At 38.9% G+C, this 17,368-nt stretch overlaps 1 protein-coding gene across 4 annotated transcripts in view; it reads left to right on the top strand.

Annotated features, from left to right (window-relative positions):
* The window catches only part of ANXA3 (annexin A3), a 54,383-nt gene extending 39,739 nt beyond the window's left edge, over window positions 1–14,644 (top strand). For all 4 annotated transcript variants that reach the window (XM_040480408.1, XM_040480431.1, XM_040480418.1 and 1 more), the window contains 6 exons: window positions 824–880; window positions 1,294–1,387; window positions 3,282–3,377; window positions 4,305–4,363; window positions 6,414–6,536; window positions 14,079–14,644. In XM_040480408.1, the coding sequence (XP_040336342.1) occupies window positions 824–880; window positions 1,294–1,387; window positions 3,282–3,377; window positions 4,305–4,363; window positions 6,414–6,536; window positions 14,079–14,138 (489 nt within the window). In that variant the 3' untranslated portion in view covers window positions 14,139–14,644. The remainder of the gene's footprint in view (window positions 1–823; window positions 881–1,293; window positions 1,388–3,281; window positions 3,378–4,304; window positions 4,364–6,413; window positions 6,537–14,078) is intronic.
* The last annotated feature ends 2,724 nt before the right edge of the window (window positions 14,645–17,368 follow it).

Here is a 17,368-nt window from a genome sequence, read left to right as displayed (position 1 = left end):
TTTTTATCGCCGAATACTGTTCCATTGTGTGGATATATGACAGTTTGTTTCACCCGTTGAAGGGCATCTTGGTTTCTTCCAAGTTTGGGCAATTAGGTATAGAAACTTCTGCAAACATCCATGTACAGGTTTTTGTGTGGACTTCAATTTGGTCAGTGTCAAGGAGTACAGTGGCTGGATTATGGTTAAAGTGTGATTGGTTTTGTGAGACATGTCCAGACTGTCAAAGTGGCTGTATCGATTTGCATTCCCACAAGCAAGGAATGACAGTTCCTGGTGTTCCAAATCCTTTGGTGTTGTCAGTATTTTGGATTTTAGCCATTTTCTAATAGGTATGTAGTGGTATCTCATTTATTTTTTTATTTTCTATTCCCTAATGGCCTATGATATTGAGCATCTTTTCATGTGCTTTCTTGCCAACTGTATATCTGATATCTGGGCAGATCTCTTGCCCATTTTAAAAGTAGGTTTTCATTATTTTATGTGAGTGTCTAGAGCTCTTTATGTTTTCTGGATGTAAGTCCTGTACTAGATGTGTGTTTGTAAGTATTTTTCCCAGTCTGTGGCTTGTGTTTTCATTCCCTTAAGATCTTTGAGTTTTCAGAAGAGGAAAATGAGGCTCAGAAAATTGTGTGATTTGCTACAAATATCATGGCTGATGAGTAGCAGAGCCACAACGGGAGCCCCGAGTGCCTGATTCCTCTGTGTTTCCTGGCCTCTGCTGGAGAAAAAAATCTCTAAAACATCCTGTTGGTTGGAATACCGAGTCTTAGAGTCTTCTTTATTTAAGAGGATTGCCTTTGTTTGCATCTTCCCTGTTTAGGGCAGAAGAGATGAAAGTCTAAAAGTGGATGAGCAGCTGGCCAAAAAGGACGCCCAGGTCAGTAACAGAGCAAAGAAAACATCTCCTGTCACCTTTTTTCCCCCTTGACTGCCTTTTCATTCATTTGGCGTCACTGGCTGTCCTCTCCTGTCCTCTCTGAAGGAGAAGCCTGAAGGCTGGGCATCACCCACCCTAGCCCTCTATCTTCCCCAGTGGTGGGTATTATTCTTCTGGCTCCAGCCACCCTCTTAGATTCCTAGTTTGCTAACAGTGGAACGGTGAGAGACTTGGAAAAGAGATTATCTCCCTGCATTCTACAACCAAGGACCTCCTCTTGTCATTCCATACCCTCTGAGGAGGAGGAGGAGAAGGGAGGGAGTGGGGGAGAGAGAGAGAGAGAGAGAGAGAGAGAGAGAGAGAGAGAGATTGTGTCCATAATAACATTCTAGGTCTTCCTTTTTATCCAATAGATTCTCTATAATGCTGGGGAGAACAGATGGGGTACAGATGAAGATAAATTCACCGAGATCCTGTGTTTAAGGAGTTTTCCTCAACTGAAACTGAGTATGCACTCACATTACAATCCTTTTTGCTTTGTGTTGTATTTGCAAATGTTTTTTGGCTTAATATACAAAATTATGTACAATGAAGTTAAAAATAGCAAAGTCTATTCCATTTGCACGTATAAACACTTCAGGAAAAAAAAAAAAACATGGGGGAGCTGTGTTCCAACTCAAGACACAACTGACACTGCTCTTGTTTTCCCCTCCAGGTTGAGTACATCACCTAGTGAGTGACAGGTAACAGATGGGAGAAGATGGCAAGGAGAAAGAAAGGGGGAGCCCGCTGGGGTGAGAGGAGAGAGGAGTATTCTAGTGGTACCACTCAGGAAGCTGAGGCAATGCTTCCAACCCAATTAGCCACTTCCCTAGTTAGCCACTTTCCAGAAAAACCGGGCATTGTGGGTGAGGGTATCTTAATGCACTAATGAGAATGAATATTCAGCTCTTTCTGATATAAAGCAAATTGGGGAAAGGGGAGCATAGTTTTTTTGCTTAGACCAACTATTACATGGAACTGCTAAGCGCCCACCTCCTCCTTCATGTATCTCCCTGAACCACCTGGAAGCAACAGCACCCAGAAGCCCAGAACTCCATTCGCTGTGAATAGCTGAGTGTGGCTCCCAGGTGTCGGTCAATAGAGCAACCGCAGCACATGACTAGGCTTATGCTGAGTTCATGGAAAAATGAGGAAGCATAAGGATATTATCGTGACTTTTTAATTCTGAAATTGCCCTTCCTTAATTTTGGCATTAAAATTTCACTTATTTTATAAAATAATGGTAATAGTATATTATAGTTCCTTTATTAATATCTTTATTTGAAACATAAAAACCAAACAATCCTAGATTTCTCTCCAAAAATTTTTTTTTCAAAATTTACTTGGCTTACAAAGTATGCCTACATACTTAGGGACATATGTGTGGGTTTTGCTTTGGGGCAAAAACGGATCGAGAAATCTGAATGCCTTCTGGTAAGTGTGAGTAGGCCATGCTGCCTTTGGGGATGACTTACTCAGCAGAAAGAAATCTTCATAATTAAGATTTCATTAGCAGATAAAACATATTTGACTAATGACCACACTGTTGTTCCCAGATGCTGCTATAATTTAAAAGTAGCCCATTGCCCTAGATAAATCATTTTTCATTTAACCTTTCAGGTGATTTTAAATTCCATCAGCCTGGGAGGGGGGAGGAGAGAAGACAGAATGAGATTATTGAAGAAAATGGCCAATGAAGTTTAGGTTTTATTGCAGATGATTCTTTTTTAATTTTTTTGTTAACATTTATTTATTTATTTATTTAACGTTTATTTATTTTTGAGACAGAGAGAGACACAGCATGAACGGGGGAGGGTCAGAGAGAGAGGGAGACACAGAATCTGAAACAGGCTCCAGGCTCTGAGCGGTCAGCACAGAGCCCGACGCGGGGCTCAAACTCACGTACTGTGAGATCATGACCTGAGCCGAAGTCGGCCGCTTAACCGACTGAGCCACCCAGGGGCCCCAACATTTATTTATTTTCGAGAGACAGAGAGAGACAGAACACGAGTGGGGAGGGGCGGGGGAAGGGGGTGGACACAGAATTTGAAGCAGGCTCTAGGCTCTGAGCTGTCAGTACAGAGCCCGACATGAGGCTAGAACTCATGGACCGTGAGATCATGACCTGAGCTGAAGCGGGACGCTTAACCGACTGAGCCACCCAGGCGCCCCAACTGCAGATGATTTTTTTTAAAAGAAACAACAAAAACTTCCATGTTCAAGTTTTGATGGTTTGAAGGAGTTTTTGAGTTTGACATTTAACAACTTGATTTGCTGCATATCAAATTAAAAAAAACAGAATATATTCGAGTGTGGTCAACTGGGATGCTTTAAATATTTTTATGGTGTTGCTTTCTAGCATTTGATGAATATAGAAATATTAGCCAGAAGGACATTGAGGACAGCATAAAAGGAGAATTATCTGGGCATTTTGAAGACTTACTGCTGGCCATAGGTAAGCCCTTGCGTGTTTGGAAACTGAGTTACTTTGCACTTGTTTTAAATTGATGTGAAGATTAGCTCCTTTCCTGTAGGAATCCTGAGTGATACATCTTTATGCTCCCATATCCCCTAGCACAGTCCATGGTACACACGATATGCTCAACAAATATTGTTAAATGGATGCATGAAGCAGTTATCTTTTTAGGTTTTACTTTATCTTTTAATTTTGTATTGGTTTGTCACCACGCTTGGGTTGTAAACTCCCTGAAAGATGAAAATATTACATTTATATTGCCATTTTTATTGGGGCTTGCTGAAAGACTGAGCAACTAAGCCAATTTAGTGATTCATCATATTTGGTTATTTTTGGAAGATACCAATGGCTTCCCAAAGCTGAGCCCCGGTCAGAGCTATAGGTCTTCTCCCTCTTGGCCATGCCAACCAGGAGTGTCGAACAGAAGGTCAGTCACAGACCAAATCTGTTCCTAGAGACATGTGAATTAAGGAGCAGACGCAAAACACTGTTACATAAGTGGATGGGTCTTCTCAATGAGGTCTCTGCCTCGTTGTTATTTATCAGCAGTTAAAGATGCTAGAAGCAGCGCAAAGGTACACCCTAGGGAGTTAGCGGTGTAAGCGTAGGTGTTGCTGTGTCTAGGAGTTGGAGATGAGTCGGCTGCTGTGGGAGTTTCTCTGGCAGGTAATTTTATTTTCCTCATGACTAAAGGTAATTACTGTGCTAACGTTCTGTGCAAATATGACGTGATAAGCCTTTGAAATTCAGGTGAAGCATTCCCCTCTTCATTCTCAATAAAAGCCAGTGGTGATGAGGGGGTAGAGTGGTATGGTTACTCAAAGAATCTTTTTAAAAAATATATTACCATAGATTAACTCAATTTCCATTAAATGAAACTGAACATTACTTTGCTTTTTATAACAGTCCGTTGTGTCAGAAGCATGCCTGCCTTTTTAGCTGAAAGACTGCATCAAGCTTTAAAGGTTCGTCTGGAAATTTCATTTACATTCTTATTCTCCCTCAAGAAGAATATGAAAAGGATTGCATAATATTGATGGAATTTCATGTTTCTTTTCTCCTTTGATGAGTTCTCTTTTGTAACTAAATTGTCTACTAATTTGTCTCATAGGTAGATAGAGAGTATCCTAATCATTATAGAGACAGGTACAGTGACGTGTTGACTAAATCGTTTCCTCCACTTCACAGTATATGCAGGCAGTAAAAGTTGTTTCAGAACACCAAGCCTCAAGCCTGACCCATTTGATCCAGTGGCCTCTCAAACTGCCTTTCTTAAACTAAACCAAGCTGAGTCAGTAGCCTTTCGTGCCATACAAACCCTGGGTTTCCTTGTCTATTTACCGCTGATAGATAGTGAAGTCTCTGAGTACAGGCGTTTTTCTTGCTTTTTTTCTATCTTCAGACCTTTTGCACTGAGCCTGGAACTTTAGAAGATGCTTACTTCAGGGTCTTCACTGGAAATTTCCTATAAAGGTCCACATGTGCCTTCAAAGTTATGTTCAGGGTGAACACGCCAAGTCCCTCACCTCACCCCCCACCCAAAGGTGCTTCCTGTCCTGTGTTCAGTCACCTCAGTGGATAGCCCCAACAGGAACTAACCTTGCCCTACTTTCTGAAGTTATACCATTCACCCCATCTTTGTCCCCCATGCCTCAGCCACCTTGGCCTTCTTTCTGTCCTTGACTATGCCAAATGTCTTCCCCCATCAGAGTCTTTGAGTTGTCGCCCTCTCTCCCTGGAATGTACCTTCTCCAGATCTACCTCTGGCTGGCTCCTTCTCACCTTTCAGGTCACCTCCTGAGAGAGATCTTTCCTGACTAAACAGGTCAGTTTGCTTCCTTTCAGTCACACTCCATTAGGTAATTCTTACTACTATTTACATAAACATGTTAATTTTCTTTACTGTCCATCTCCATCCATCAGAATGTAAACTCCATGCAAATAGAGAGATAATCTGTGCTGTTCACTACCATATGCACAGTACATGGAGCAACGTCTGATATATAGTAGATGTTCAGTAACTGTTTGTTGAATGAATGAAGAAATGAATAGTGTCAATATCCACCTAACTGCTCAGCAAGAAATTTTACACTTTTCTCCCTCCTTCATTTTCCCCAAATGATACATCCCTAAATTTTGTCAATCTACCCTTGTAAGCACCCCTTAAATCTACACATTTTCTCCATTCCTACCACCATTATTCTAGGTCAGGCCATCATGAGCTCTCTTCTTGTTACACAGTCACCCCTGGATGGGTCCCAAAGCTTGTAGTCACATTCTGTTCTCTGTATCCCACTCTTGCCCTGCAATCCCATCTGCATGCTGCTGTCAAAGGGATTTCCTGAAACACAAATCTGATCTGCTCTCAACACTGTCATGTTCAACAGATTGCGGTTGTTCTCCACCTTTGGGGTAAAGTCAGAATTTCATTTCGTGGTTTACAAGGTCCAGCCTTTTCAGACACATTTCTTGCTATGATTCTTCCCCATTATTTATGCATCCTTGAATGTGGCATTCTTTCTTGGCCTGAACCTTCATGCATGCTGTCTCCTCTCTTGGAACATTTTTTCCCCCTCTCTATGTAAGCCCTACCTTCTTTTCATCTGGCTGATTATTTAGGTCCCAGCTCAAATACCACTTTCTCAGACAGACTTTTCCTAATTCTTGATCTATTTTAGGCTCTCCTTACATATGCTCCCATAGTACCCAATATTTCCCATATGTTGGATTGTATTGTAATGGCTTGTTTTCTTGCCTGTATCCTTTACAAAATTGAAAGCTTAGAAAGGGTATCTCATTTTTGTTTTTGACATTTGGCCTGGTGATGGCACAGAGTAAATGCTCAATAAATATTTCTTGAATATATGAATGATAAAGTTTGATGACAAATGAGTGGAGAAGAGTCACTGTGGTTGAATATTTTGTGCAGCAATATCTATTTCCTGTAAGTATAGATCTATATATTGTTTTGCGGCCAGTGAGATTTGTATTGTGGACACCTGTATTTCTTAACAGGGTGTTGGAACTGATGAGTTTACTCTGAACCGAATAATGGTTTCCAGATCAGAAATTGACCTTTTGGACATTCGAGCAGAGTTTAAGAAGCATTATGGGTATTCCCTATATTCAGCAATTAAAGTAAGTCTCCCCTTGAAAGTAGTAAAACACATATTGCCTTTTTCTACTCATCTTCTTTCCTGTATACTCTGTAAACATAGAGATATGTGACTCAGTTTTCTTACTCCCTGTCAATGCATGAATGTGTTTTCAGAGTTTAAAATAGTGATAGCATAGGAGCACCTGGGTGGCTCAGTTGGTTGAGTGTCCGACTTCGGCTCAGGTCATGATCTCATGGCTTGTGAGTTCAAGCCCCGCATGGGGCTCTGTGCTGACAGCCCTGAGCCTGGAGCCTGCTCCAGATTCTGTGTCTCCCTCTCTCTGCCCCTCCCCCACTCACGCTCTGTCTGTCTCTCAAAAATGAATAAATGTTAAATGAGCACTGGGTGTTGTATGTAAGTGATGAACCACAGGAATCTACCCCCAAAACCAAAAGCACACTGTACACACTATGTTAGCCAATTTGACAACAAACTATATTTAAAAAAATAAAAATAAATAAAGTTTACAACTTGAGGAATTGAAAAAAAAATTTTTAATAGTGATGGCATAAATAAACAAATGAGTGAACAAATAAATAAATATATAAATAATAGTGATGACAAAATGTCTCCCAAAGATAGTGATTATTTTTCAGCTCCAAAATCCCAGGCACACAACAGACACTCAACATTTTCTTTTAGGTTTAGTGGCCGTTAATTGTTCTTCTTCTTTGGATTATATATGCAAATCAGTTACCTATATTTTATATTGTATTCTTATTATTTATAGTCTTATTTATTTCAATTTTTCTTTATGACAAGAGAAGGATATAAAAATACATGTTTTAAAGTTCCTATTTTTAATGGAAGTATAGTTGGCATACAATGTCCCATTAGTTTCAGGTGTGTGGCATAGTTAAATCTCCTCTTGTTTTACTCAAAATATAGAGAGCATGGTTCTGCACTGTGGAACTCTTTTCATTTCAGTTTATAGGAAGTTTTCTCATTCTTTTTAACAACTGCACATCATTCCATTGCTTATGTATTTGCACCCACCATATCAATAGATGTTTCCAGTTTCTTGCTGTTACAAACAATTGAATGATGTTGTGCTATGCATGCCCAATTTCATGAGGTGCAAGTGTATCTAAGGGATACAGTCCCATACGCCAGTAGGATTGCTGAGGCAGATGTAAATACATTCGTAATCTTGGTAAATGTTACCAGTGCACTTCCCTTTGCACATCATGTAGTCAACTCGATTCATTCACCAAAACGAATCCCATTTTTCTTTCAGCCAGAGCTTTTGTTTTTACACTAAACCTTTGCAGAAGGTGCTGCATGCTGAAGTGGAAATTGAGGAACTTATTCAACAAGGCACCTCTCAGACTGTGCCTGGGGCTTAGCACAGATTTCATCAGTTCACACTCAATGCAATTTGAATCGATTCTGACACATCACAATAGTTTCAATCAACACAGGAAGATTTAATAATGTTAACCATATTGTACCTACTAAGGCAGAAAAGTAGACTCATACATTTTATAAAGATTGCCAGTAACAAGGTTGAAACATAAAGAAGGCCTTCAGTTCACCCTCAGCAAACTGGAAAATTAAATTAACTATTAGTTCTCCCTCCCGCAATAGTCTGGCTAATTGAGGCTTATTATATTAGGAAATATCTAAACTGTGCCTGCCTTGATAGAAAAGAAAAATCCCTGGCTAAAGAATTCAGTTTGTAATTTAAAATTACATAAGTTTCTTCATTTCTATCACCTAAGGTACATTTTTTTAAATGAAATGTTGGGTTGGATCAGGGAAAAAAATAGAGAGCTTAATTAAACTATTTCAATAATCAATAAGTATAAAACAAATTACAAAGGAGACCAAAGACCTACCTCCCCCAAAATCCCAGGCTCGGATAGACTCACAGGTGAACTTCACCAAACTTTCAAAGAACAAATCTTATACAAGTTGTACCAGAAAACAGGAAAAGTGAAAGCTGCCTAATTCATTTTATGAATTTAGTATAATCTTGATTCCAAAGATATAGGATAAAGAAAATTACAAATTCATGTCACTTATGAACATAGATAGCAAAGAGTAAAATATTGACTGAATGTATCAGTTTAATTTTTTTTTTTAACGTTTGTTTATTATTGAAAGAGAGAGTCAGAGCGTGAGCAGGGGAGGGGCAGAAAGAGGGGGAGACATAGAATCTGAAGCAGGCTGCAGGCTCTGAGCTGTCAGCACAGAGCCTGACGCGAGGCTTGAACTCACAAACTGCAAGATCATGACCTGACCTGAAGTGGGACGCTTAACCAACTGAGCCACCCAGGCTCCCCCGAATGTATCAGTTTATCAAAAAAAAAAAAAAAAAAAAAAAACCGCATCAAAATCAAGTGAGGTTTAATCCAGGAATGAAAGAATGGCTCAACATCAGAAAATTAATATGATTGCCCACATTGCACACATATAAAAGATAATGATATAATTATTTCAATATTTTCAGAAAAAGCTTTTGAAAAGGGCCAATACCTATTTATGGTAAAAACATTTACCAAATTAAGAATAGAAGCAAACCTCCTTAAATTGATAAAGCTTACATACCAACATATTATAACAAATACATATTTATACTCGGTGGAGAAACTTTAGATGCAATTCCTTTAAGATAAGGATCAGAACAATAATATTCCCTACATACTAATACATACCATGCTACTCCTATGATTAATATACCTTAATGCTATCTTACAGAGGACTAGGGGTCCTGGACAGTATTGGAAAGGAAGAAAAAAATACGTGTAAAGATTCAAAGGGAAGTGTTGAAGCTTCCGTTATTTTCAGTAGATACAATCATCTTTCTAGAAAAAATCAACAGGAATTATAAATTATTATCAGTAATAAAAATTCCACAGTGTTGCCAGTTAAAGATCAACCTGTAAAAATTAATAGTCCTTCTTAGACTATATAATCAGAATTAAGCTACCATTCATAATAGAAACAAAAACTATATAACTCTATGGAGAAAACTTTAAGACTGTTCTAAAGAGCATAAAATATGTCAGTAAATGGAGAGCTGGTTCATATCACTTGAGTAATATGATAGGATATTGTAAAGATGTCAGTAATTCCTCAAAGTAAGCCATATAAATCAAATGCAATTTCAATCAATATTCCAGCTAGATTTCTTTGAGGAACTTGGTTAACTTACTCTAATATTTATGTGAAGGAATAAAGATTCATGATTAATCAACCTTGAATAAGAGTAAAGGGGCACCTGGGTGACTCAGTCAGTTAAGCATCCCACTTTGGCCCAGGTCATGATCTCACAGTTCATGGGTTCAAGCCCCACGTTGGGCTCTACGCTGATAGCTGAGAGCCTGGAGCCTGCTTCTGATTCTGTGTTTCCCTCTGTCTCTCTGCTCCTCCCCTGCTTGTGTTCTCTCTCGCAAAAATAAATAAATAAACTTAAAAAAAAATAAGAGTAAAGATAGGGAAAGGGCTAGTCCTATTAGAGACTGACATGGTACAAAGCCATTATTGTTTTAAGTGTAGTTTTGGAGTAAGAACAGACAAATGAAGCAATGGAACAGAATGGAGACCTTAGAGACAAATTCAATTGTTTGTGGAAACTCATAGGATAGAGGGAACACCATAAATCAGTAGGGAAGGGACAGATAATTTAGTAAAAATGTATTGGGAAATCTGGTCGATTCTACAGTGAAAAATAAAACTGGATCCTGCCCAACCCCGTATCATTGGTAAACTGCAGATGAACTAAAAACCCACAGATAAAAGATAAAATTAGAAAGTTAATCCAAGAAAATACAAGAGTTACCTTTGTGACTCAAGAGCAAGGAAAGAATTTTTAAATAAAACTTCAGAAGCACAAATCACATTGCAAAAATGACAAAAGAAAATGTGTTATTAAGTATACTATTAAGTATAACATTATTTACTATTAAGTAATCTCATTACATTTTCAATACTGACACATAGGATTTTTTTGATGTTTAAATTTCTATAATTCAAGAGCTAGAGTTCCATTTTGCATATCACCCGACTTTTGGTTCTGCCTCCTCTTCCTTCTGCCTATAGTTTGGACATTTTTCTGCTCATTTTTCTTGCTCACTACACCTTTCTGGTGTTGGTGATTGGTGGGGGAGAGGAGGAGAGAGAGAGAGAGTAGGAAACACAAATGTGTCCCTCTCATTACTTAGTAGTAAGACATTAATACAAAATTTGGATAAAATTACATTAATAAGATGTCACTGAGCCACAAACTAAGTAGCTATTTAATAAATAGTACAATTCCAAGGTCTTTAATGGAAATCATAGTAGCCATCCTCAACGCATAGTCTATATGGAGATTTGAGGTGAACATAAGTAAGATAATTAGAAGAATATACTATGAAACAACATACAATTAAATTAAAGACTGTGGTACAGAGGAGAGCAACACGGGAATTCAGAGTAAAGGAGTTTGGGGTTAGATAGGGAATGTTTCTTGGGGAAGTGGGTCTTGAGCCTACCTTTGAGGTTTAATAAGCTTGTGTTGAGTGCCTCCTGTGGGCCAGGTGCTATGCTGCTCAACAGGGATTCAGGTGAATGCTCTAGAAATGTATGTATGGTTAGGAGTAGGAGGGACAGAAGCAGTAAGGCACTTGATTGATGAGGGGATCTACCTTGGGGAATACTGAAAAACAAAATCCAACTGGCAAGATGAATTCAGACAAAAGAGAGTTTTGAGGTCACAGAATTTGTATTTCATTCATCCACTAGAGATATTTACTAAATGCATATTATGTACCTGGTTCAGAGTTACAATTACAAGCAAAGAAAAAAAAAAGTTTCCCCGTCCTTATGGAATTACAAATAAATGTAAAGTTACAACTATGTTAAATGTAAAGGAAAGAGATACAGTGCTGTCAGACCATAGGATAGGGATAGGAAAAGCTTCCAGGAAGAAGTTATGATTGAGTTCTAAAAATGAGTAGACAAAGGTTGTGGGGTTGGAGAATCAGTAAAGCATTTCAACAAAAGGAAAAGGAATTACAAGGGGAAAGACCTCATGGTAAAGAAACATAATGAGAAATAAGGCTGAAGGGACCAGATCACCCAGGACCATTTGTCAACCTTTGAAGATTTTGTCTTGAGCCCAAGAACCTTGAAGAGTTTTCCACTTAAGTGCATAGTGTCATGATCAGAAGTACATTTTGAAAAGATGCCTGTGATCACAGACGATGCATTGGAGAGAAGAAGGAAGAGATTTGGGAGTGTTGAGTTCTTTTATTAGTCATATTGGAGCTGCTACAACTGGGGATTGCGAAGTAATAATGCAAAGAGATCAAAGAGCAAAGGTTCAAAAGATATTTAGGAATTAAAATTTAGGGGACTTGTGTTACCTTGGTAGAAGGAACAACAAAGAAAAGATGTCAAGGATGACTTCCAGGTTTCTAACTTGGGAACAGATAGTGATGCCATTCCCTGCACGAAGGTCAGGCTTTAGGTGTGTTTGTTTGTTTGTTTGTTTGTTTTTGTTTTTTTACTTTTCTTTTTTGGGAATGGGGGAGAAGCTCATGAGTTTGGTTTTACACGTGTTGAGTCAGAGATGTCTTCGAAACATGGAAGTGGAATTGTCATGTCAGGAGCTAGTGGTATGAGATACATTTTCAGAGTCAGTTATGTTACTGAATAGCTGGACGTGAATGAAAATCCTCTAAGGAGAAAATATAGGTAAGAGTATAGAACAGAAGAAATATAAAAGAGAAAAAAGCTGAGAATTGAGAACAGTAAGAATTAACAGTGGGAGAATACAGTTGATGAATCTAGAGCCAAGGAAACTGGTGACAAGAGATGGGAGCCTAAAGCAGATTTGTCACGGTCGGAATGGAGAAAGGAATAACGTAAAAACCACTGCAAAGAAATAATTGGCAGGATGGATGAAATGTAGAGAATAAAAGATGGGATCAAAGTTGGGAGAAGAAGGAATCGGTGGTACCACTGTTAAAATGCACCAACACAGACATTTGACTTCTTAAGAGCAATTAATATGGCCTAAGTAGGAAGACATACATTATGTTCAAAGGCTTTGAAAATACATGAACTTTTTTGTGGTTGTAAAATTTCTAGAATAGCCATTTTACTAGAAGGCATAAAGGTATAGAGGTAGAAGAAAGGATGAACATTTGTTTAGTACTGAGAATGGATCTGCATTTTATGTTAAGCTACTTGGACGTATTTTCTTTTTCTTAAAAATTTTTTTAATGTTTATTTATTTTTGAGACAGAGAGAGAGAGAGAGTCAGAGACAGAGTGCGAGCAGGGGAGGGGCAGAGAGGGAGGGTGACACCGAATCTGAAGCAGGCTCCAGGCTCTGAGCTGTCAGCACAGAGCCCGACGCGGGGCCCAAACCCATGAACTCTAAGACCATGACCTGAGCCGATGTCAGACACTTACCCGTCTGAGCCACCGAGGCACCTCTAACTACTTGGATGTATTTTCTTGTCTAACTGATAGAACCGCTAATAATTGTTTACAACTTGGTCGGAGAGGGTAAAGGGAGCTGTTTTAATACCCAGTGAGAGCACTGTTGGTTTATCTGCAGTTCCAGAGATTATTACATCTGGCAGAGCAAAACTTGGAAAGCCCAACAGAGGAAGAACTACAGTCTATATAAAATAAGAGAATGTATATTAACGCCTATTGTGTCTCATTGTGAAAGCAACACATAACGTCTAAATAACCTTTCTTCATTGTGTCTTTTGCATTACTGCTTACTCTAATATTTATCCTGGTGTGAAACTTGAGGGTAAGAAATGCTCGCTGTTTGAGTTGCCTTGAATAAATGTGAGGATTTTAAACAGTCTAGATTAAAAGCCAAGTTTTACCTCCAATGCTATGCAAATGTTTTACCTGTTTTGCCTAGCAAACATGGCATCTTTGTACACAAGCCTGAATCTCACATGTTGTCTGTCTAAACAAAGATCTTTTTCGGCTAGCCTAGGGGAAAGGAACTGAGAAGCATGCACTTTGGGAATGTCAGGCAATGTAGTATGGTGTTAAGGGGCCAGGCCCTACCTGTTCATTAGTCTCTATATGATTTCCTAACCTCTGTTTTTCTCATTTTATCTGTCTATTAAATGGACATACTTAGGCTACCTACTGCATAGAGCCATAAGGGTTATAAGGTTAAAGTAGTTAACCCTTCCAAGAGCAAGTGTTTGATGAATATTAATATGTTATTAAGATTATCATTTTAAAGTTTTGTTAGAAACGTAATATTATGTAATATTACATAATTGATGCAATCTTATTTTTCAAATCCAAGTTGAAATTTAACTGCCATGAATCAGGAAGAATTTAAACATTATATATTGTAAAGAAGATGCTAGGCTGGAACATAATCACACTCAGGTATGAATGAATAACAGAATTACAGATGCATTTCACAAAATGGGACAAGTCGTGAGTCTCCCCCCACAGAATCACCCAGGACTGTGGGATTTCATTCGTTTTGGTCCCCTCATTATTTATGCTGTATCTGTCCTTCTCTCCATCGGTCCTGTTCCTTACAGTCAGATACTTCTGGAAACTATGGAATCACGCTCTTGAAGATCTGTGGAAGAGATGACTGAGTGAAGAACGCAATCTCCGAAGGCCGCTGCTCCCACAACGGGCCTTTCCACCAGCTCTGCTTACTCCTTTCTCAGAGTTTTGAAAACCCCAAGCAAGCATAAACAGCAACCTGTTTTCCTAACAGACACTTCCATCGTTCCATAATAATGACAAAAAGTGATTCTAGTAGAGCATCTCAGCATCATGTAGGAATTCATAAATGAAATTTTTAAGTAGTATTAAGGATCTACTAATACAACATAAATTATATTTCAGCTTAGGGAGTGAGAACCTTTGCAGAATTCTAACACATTGAATGTGTAAGCAGCATTAATAAAAGCTGTTGCCTTTGTTAAAGGTAATTTGTCTGTTTTTTAGCCCGTACCAACATTGTCTTGCTGGTCGCTAACAATTAATGATATTTTAAAACGCATTTTTGTTATAAAAGCTATTGCTGCTTTGCTTTATGTATTACCTTATTAATCGCATTTAGCTTTAAGAAAGGAATAAAATGAACGTAATCCTGGCCTGCTCTTTCTAGTTGTGATCAAGCTATAGGAGTGGCAGTGCATGATAAGTTATTTCAGCCCCCAGAAAACATCTGCTGAACTATTAATCTAACCACTTCCTGTCAAAATGGCAAGCATGAATTGTGGTTGTTTGATGCTAAATACTACTTTCCCAGAATGGCTATGTAGAATCAATTCTTTAAAGTTTCTTTTCCTCAAAAATAAGTTGGCAAAACTATGCATTTAAAGAAAATCCTTCATGTTATCTTTGAAAGGGACCTAATATCAAATACCTTGACTAATATGAAATATATGAGGTAAAACTTTCCAGTTGGAGTTATCAGTCTGGACTTGAATAGAAATGATAAATGTATGAGAACTAAAAATAGGGATGTGTGAATCCAGAGCTTTTAATCAATGCATTCCACTGGCAAACATTCTGAGAACTTTCAGAAGGAGAGCAAATTATTTCTTGTTCTGGGATTTCCAGACTGCATACAGGAAAAAAGCACAAAGATTTAGAGTCAGGCACACCTGTCAGTTTTGACTTCCTGTCCTACCGCTTACTAGTTCTGTGACCCTGAAAACTTCTAAACCCTGCTAAACCGAAGTTTTCTCATCTGTAAAATGGTGATAATTATAGCACCTACCTTTCTCATAGGGTGTTTAAAAGATTAAGAAAGATAATGCCTTTGAAGCACTTAGCCCTATGGCTAAGTGCTCAATTACCAAGTTATTATTATTATTACCAAGCAACATCAAAACGACCGTGACAGCATTGCAGCGTTCTTCAACAGACTTCGGTTTATCTACCACGTGCCAAGCTCTGTGCTAAGTAGGTATTGGATGCACCAAGGGGACTGAGACTCATTTCCTTTCGCCAAGGACCTTAAAATCTGTTCAGGGAGAGTGGCGAGTGCATATAATCACATCCCAAACATAGCACGTTGTATTGAGGGAAATAACATTGTGTAAGAAACGGAAGTGGTATGGAGGCTGGATCAGTAATTCAGCTTATCGAAGGTTACAAACTCCACCAGTAAAGAAGAAGGAGAGAGGCTCTCCAGATAGCTGAGAGCACTTGCAAAGTCACAGAGTTATGAAGTAGCACAGTGTGTGCACAGCGCTACCCAAAGGTTATGTATGGAGGCTTAAAAAACAAGGTTGGGGTATGATGAGCGGTGATAGGCAGGGGCCAGATCACAACCGTCTCATGCTAAAGAGTCTCAAGTAAGGGAGAGTCATGGATGGAAGGAGCATTCCAGGAAGATTTCAATCGGGGAAATGATGTCAAATTTTTGCTCAAGGGAGAAGGATGTTTGGGAGAAGAAAGCTAGAGGCAGGAGCTCCCTTGGCAAGTTCTCTAATCAAGTCTCGAAGTATCAGCCTGAGCTAAGATAATGGCAAGGGAGGACAAAAACCCATGAACACACTTAAGAAATGTTTAAAAGATAAAACTAATAGAATATGGTAATCAAGGTAGTTAGGTGTCAAGTTTGCTCCATGATTTTGGTTTGATTTAGTGAATGAGTGTCTCACCAAGCAGTAAATCATTACTAATACTCATTGAGTACTTACTATGTATCAGGCACTATGTTAAACAGTTTTGTATATGTCAAATCATTAATCCTGAAGGAACTTTACAATGTAGACACTAAATCACGGATACAGGAATGGAACCTTAGAGAAATTAAGGAGCTTGACCATTGGAAGAGCCAGGATTTAAATCCAGCAGTCAATTGGGGCGCCTGGGTGGCGCAGTCGGTTAAGCGTCCGACTTCAGCCAGGTCACGATCTCGTGGTCCGGGAGTTCGAGCCCCGCGTCAGGCTCTGGGCTGATGGCTCAGAGCCTGGAGCCTGTTTCCGATTCTGTGTCTCCCTCTCTCTCTGCCTCTCCCCCGTTCGTGCTCTGTCTCTCTCTGTCGCAAAAATAAATAAACGTTGAAAAAAAAAATTTAAAAAAATAAATAAATAAATAAATCCAGCAGTCAACTCCAGTGTCCAGGCTCTTAGCCACTATTTGCCTTAGAATTTATCCTGCCTTGGGATCACTGTTCCTTTCAACCCTGCAATGTAAGTTATTTGAATGCAGGGATTTTTGTCTGTTACATTCACTGCAATATTCCTAATTCTTAGAACATGCTTGGCACATAAAAGGCACATGATAAATCTTTATTGGGTGAATGAAGTTCTTTTTCCTCTACGCCTTTGACCTATATAAGTCAATTTAGGGCAGTTTTTTAAACATTTGTAGGTATACCTGAATCTCCGCTTCCCAGGCTTGGGAAAAGAAACTAACATCACTACACTAAAGGTAGACTTGGAGAAAAGTTCAGAAATTTTACCCATATGCAGCGCACTTCTTCCACACTACCCATCACTGTAGAAAGGAATATATTATGAAGCTGGCCAGGGTATTGGGACTTCTGGAGAAGCAACAAGTTCAAACACCTGTAGGCTCTCCTTTACTTAACATCCAGCTAAATTCCTGAAATGGCGTTACAAGATTTTCATCTTGGTCACATTCTCCAAACTCATGGAGAAGTAATCCCTACCCCCTTTGGATTTTGATACTAACTGTTCCCTTTTCCTCTGGAAAAATGGTTTGCTTCACTAGCACTCTGCCACATACATTTTCCTTCCTTCCTTCCTTCCTCCTTCCTTCTCTGTTTCCTTTGTCCTTCTCTCCCATTCATTCTTCTCTCTCTCTATTCATCTCTGTAATGTAATCAGCATTTGGG

The sequence above is a fragment of the Herpailurus yagouaroundi genome, unplaced genomic scaffold (genome assembly GCF_014898765.1).
Source record: "Herpailurus yagouaroundi ecotype Mexico unplaced genomic scaffold, PumYag 28, whole genome shotgun sequence".
In the NCBI taxonomy this organism is placed as follows: Eukaryota; Metazoa; Chordata; class Mammalia; order Carnivora; family Felidae; genus Herpailurus; species Herpailurus yagouaroundi.
The sequence above is the reverse complement of the archived record's forward strand: the minus strand, read 5'-3'. Positions and strand labels throughout refer to the sequence as shown.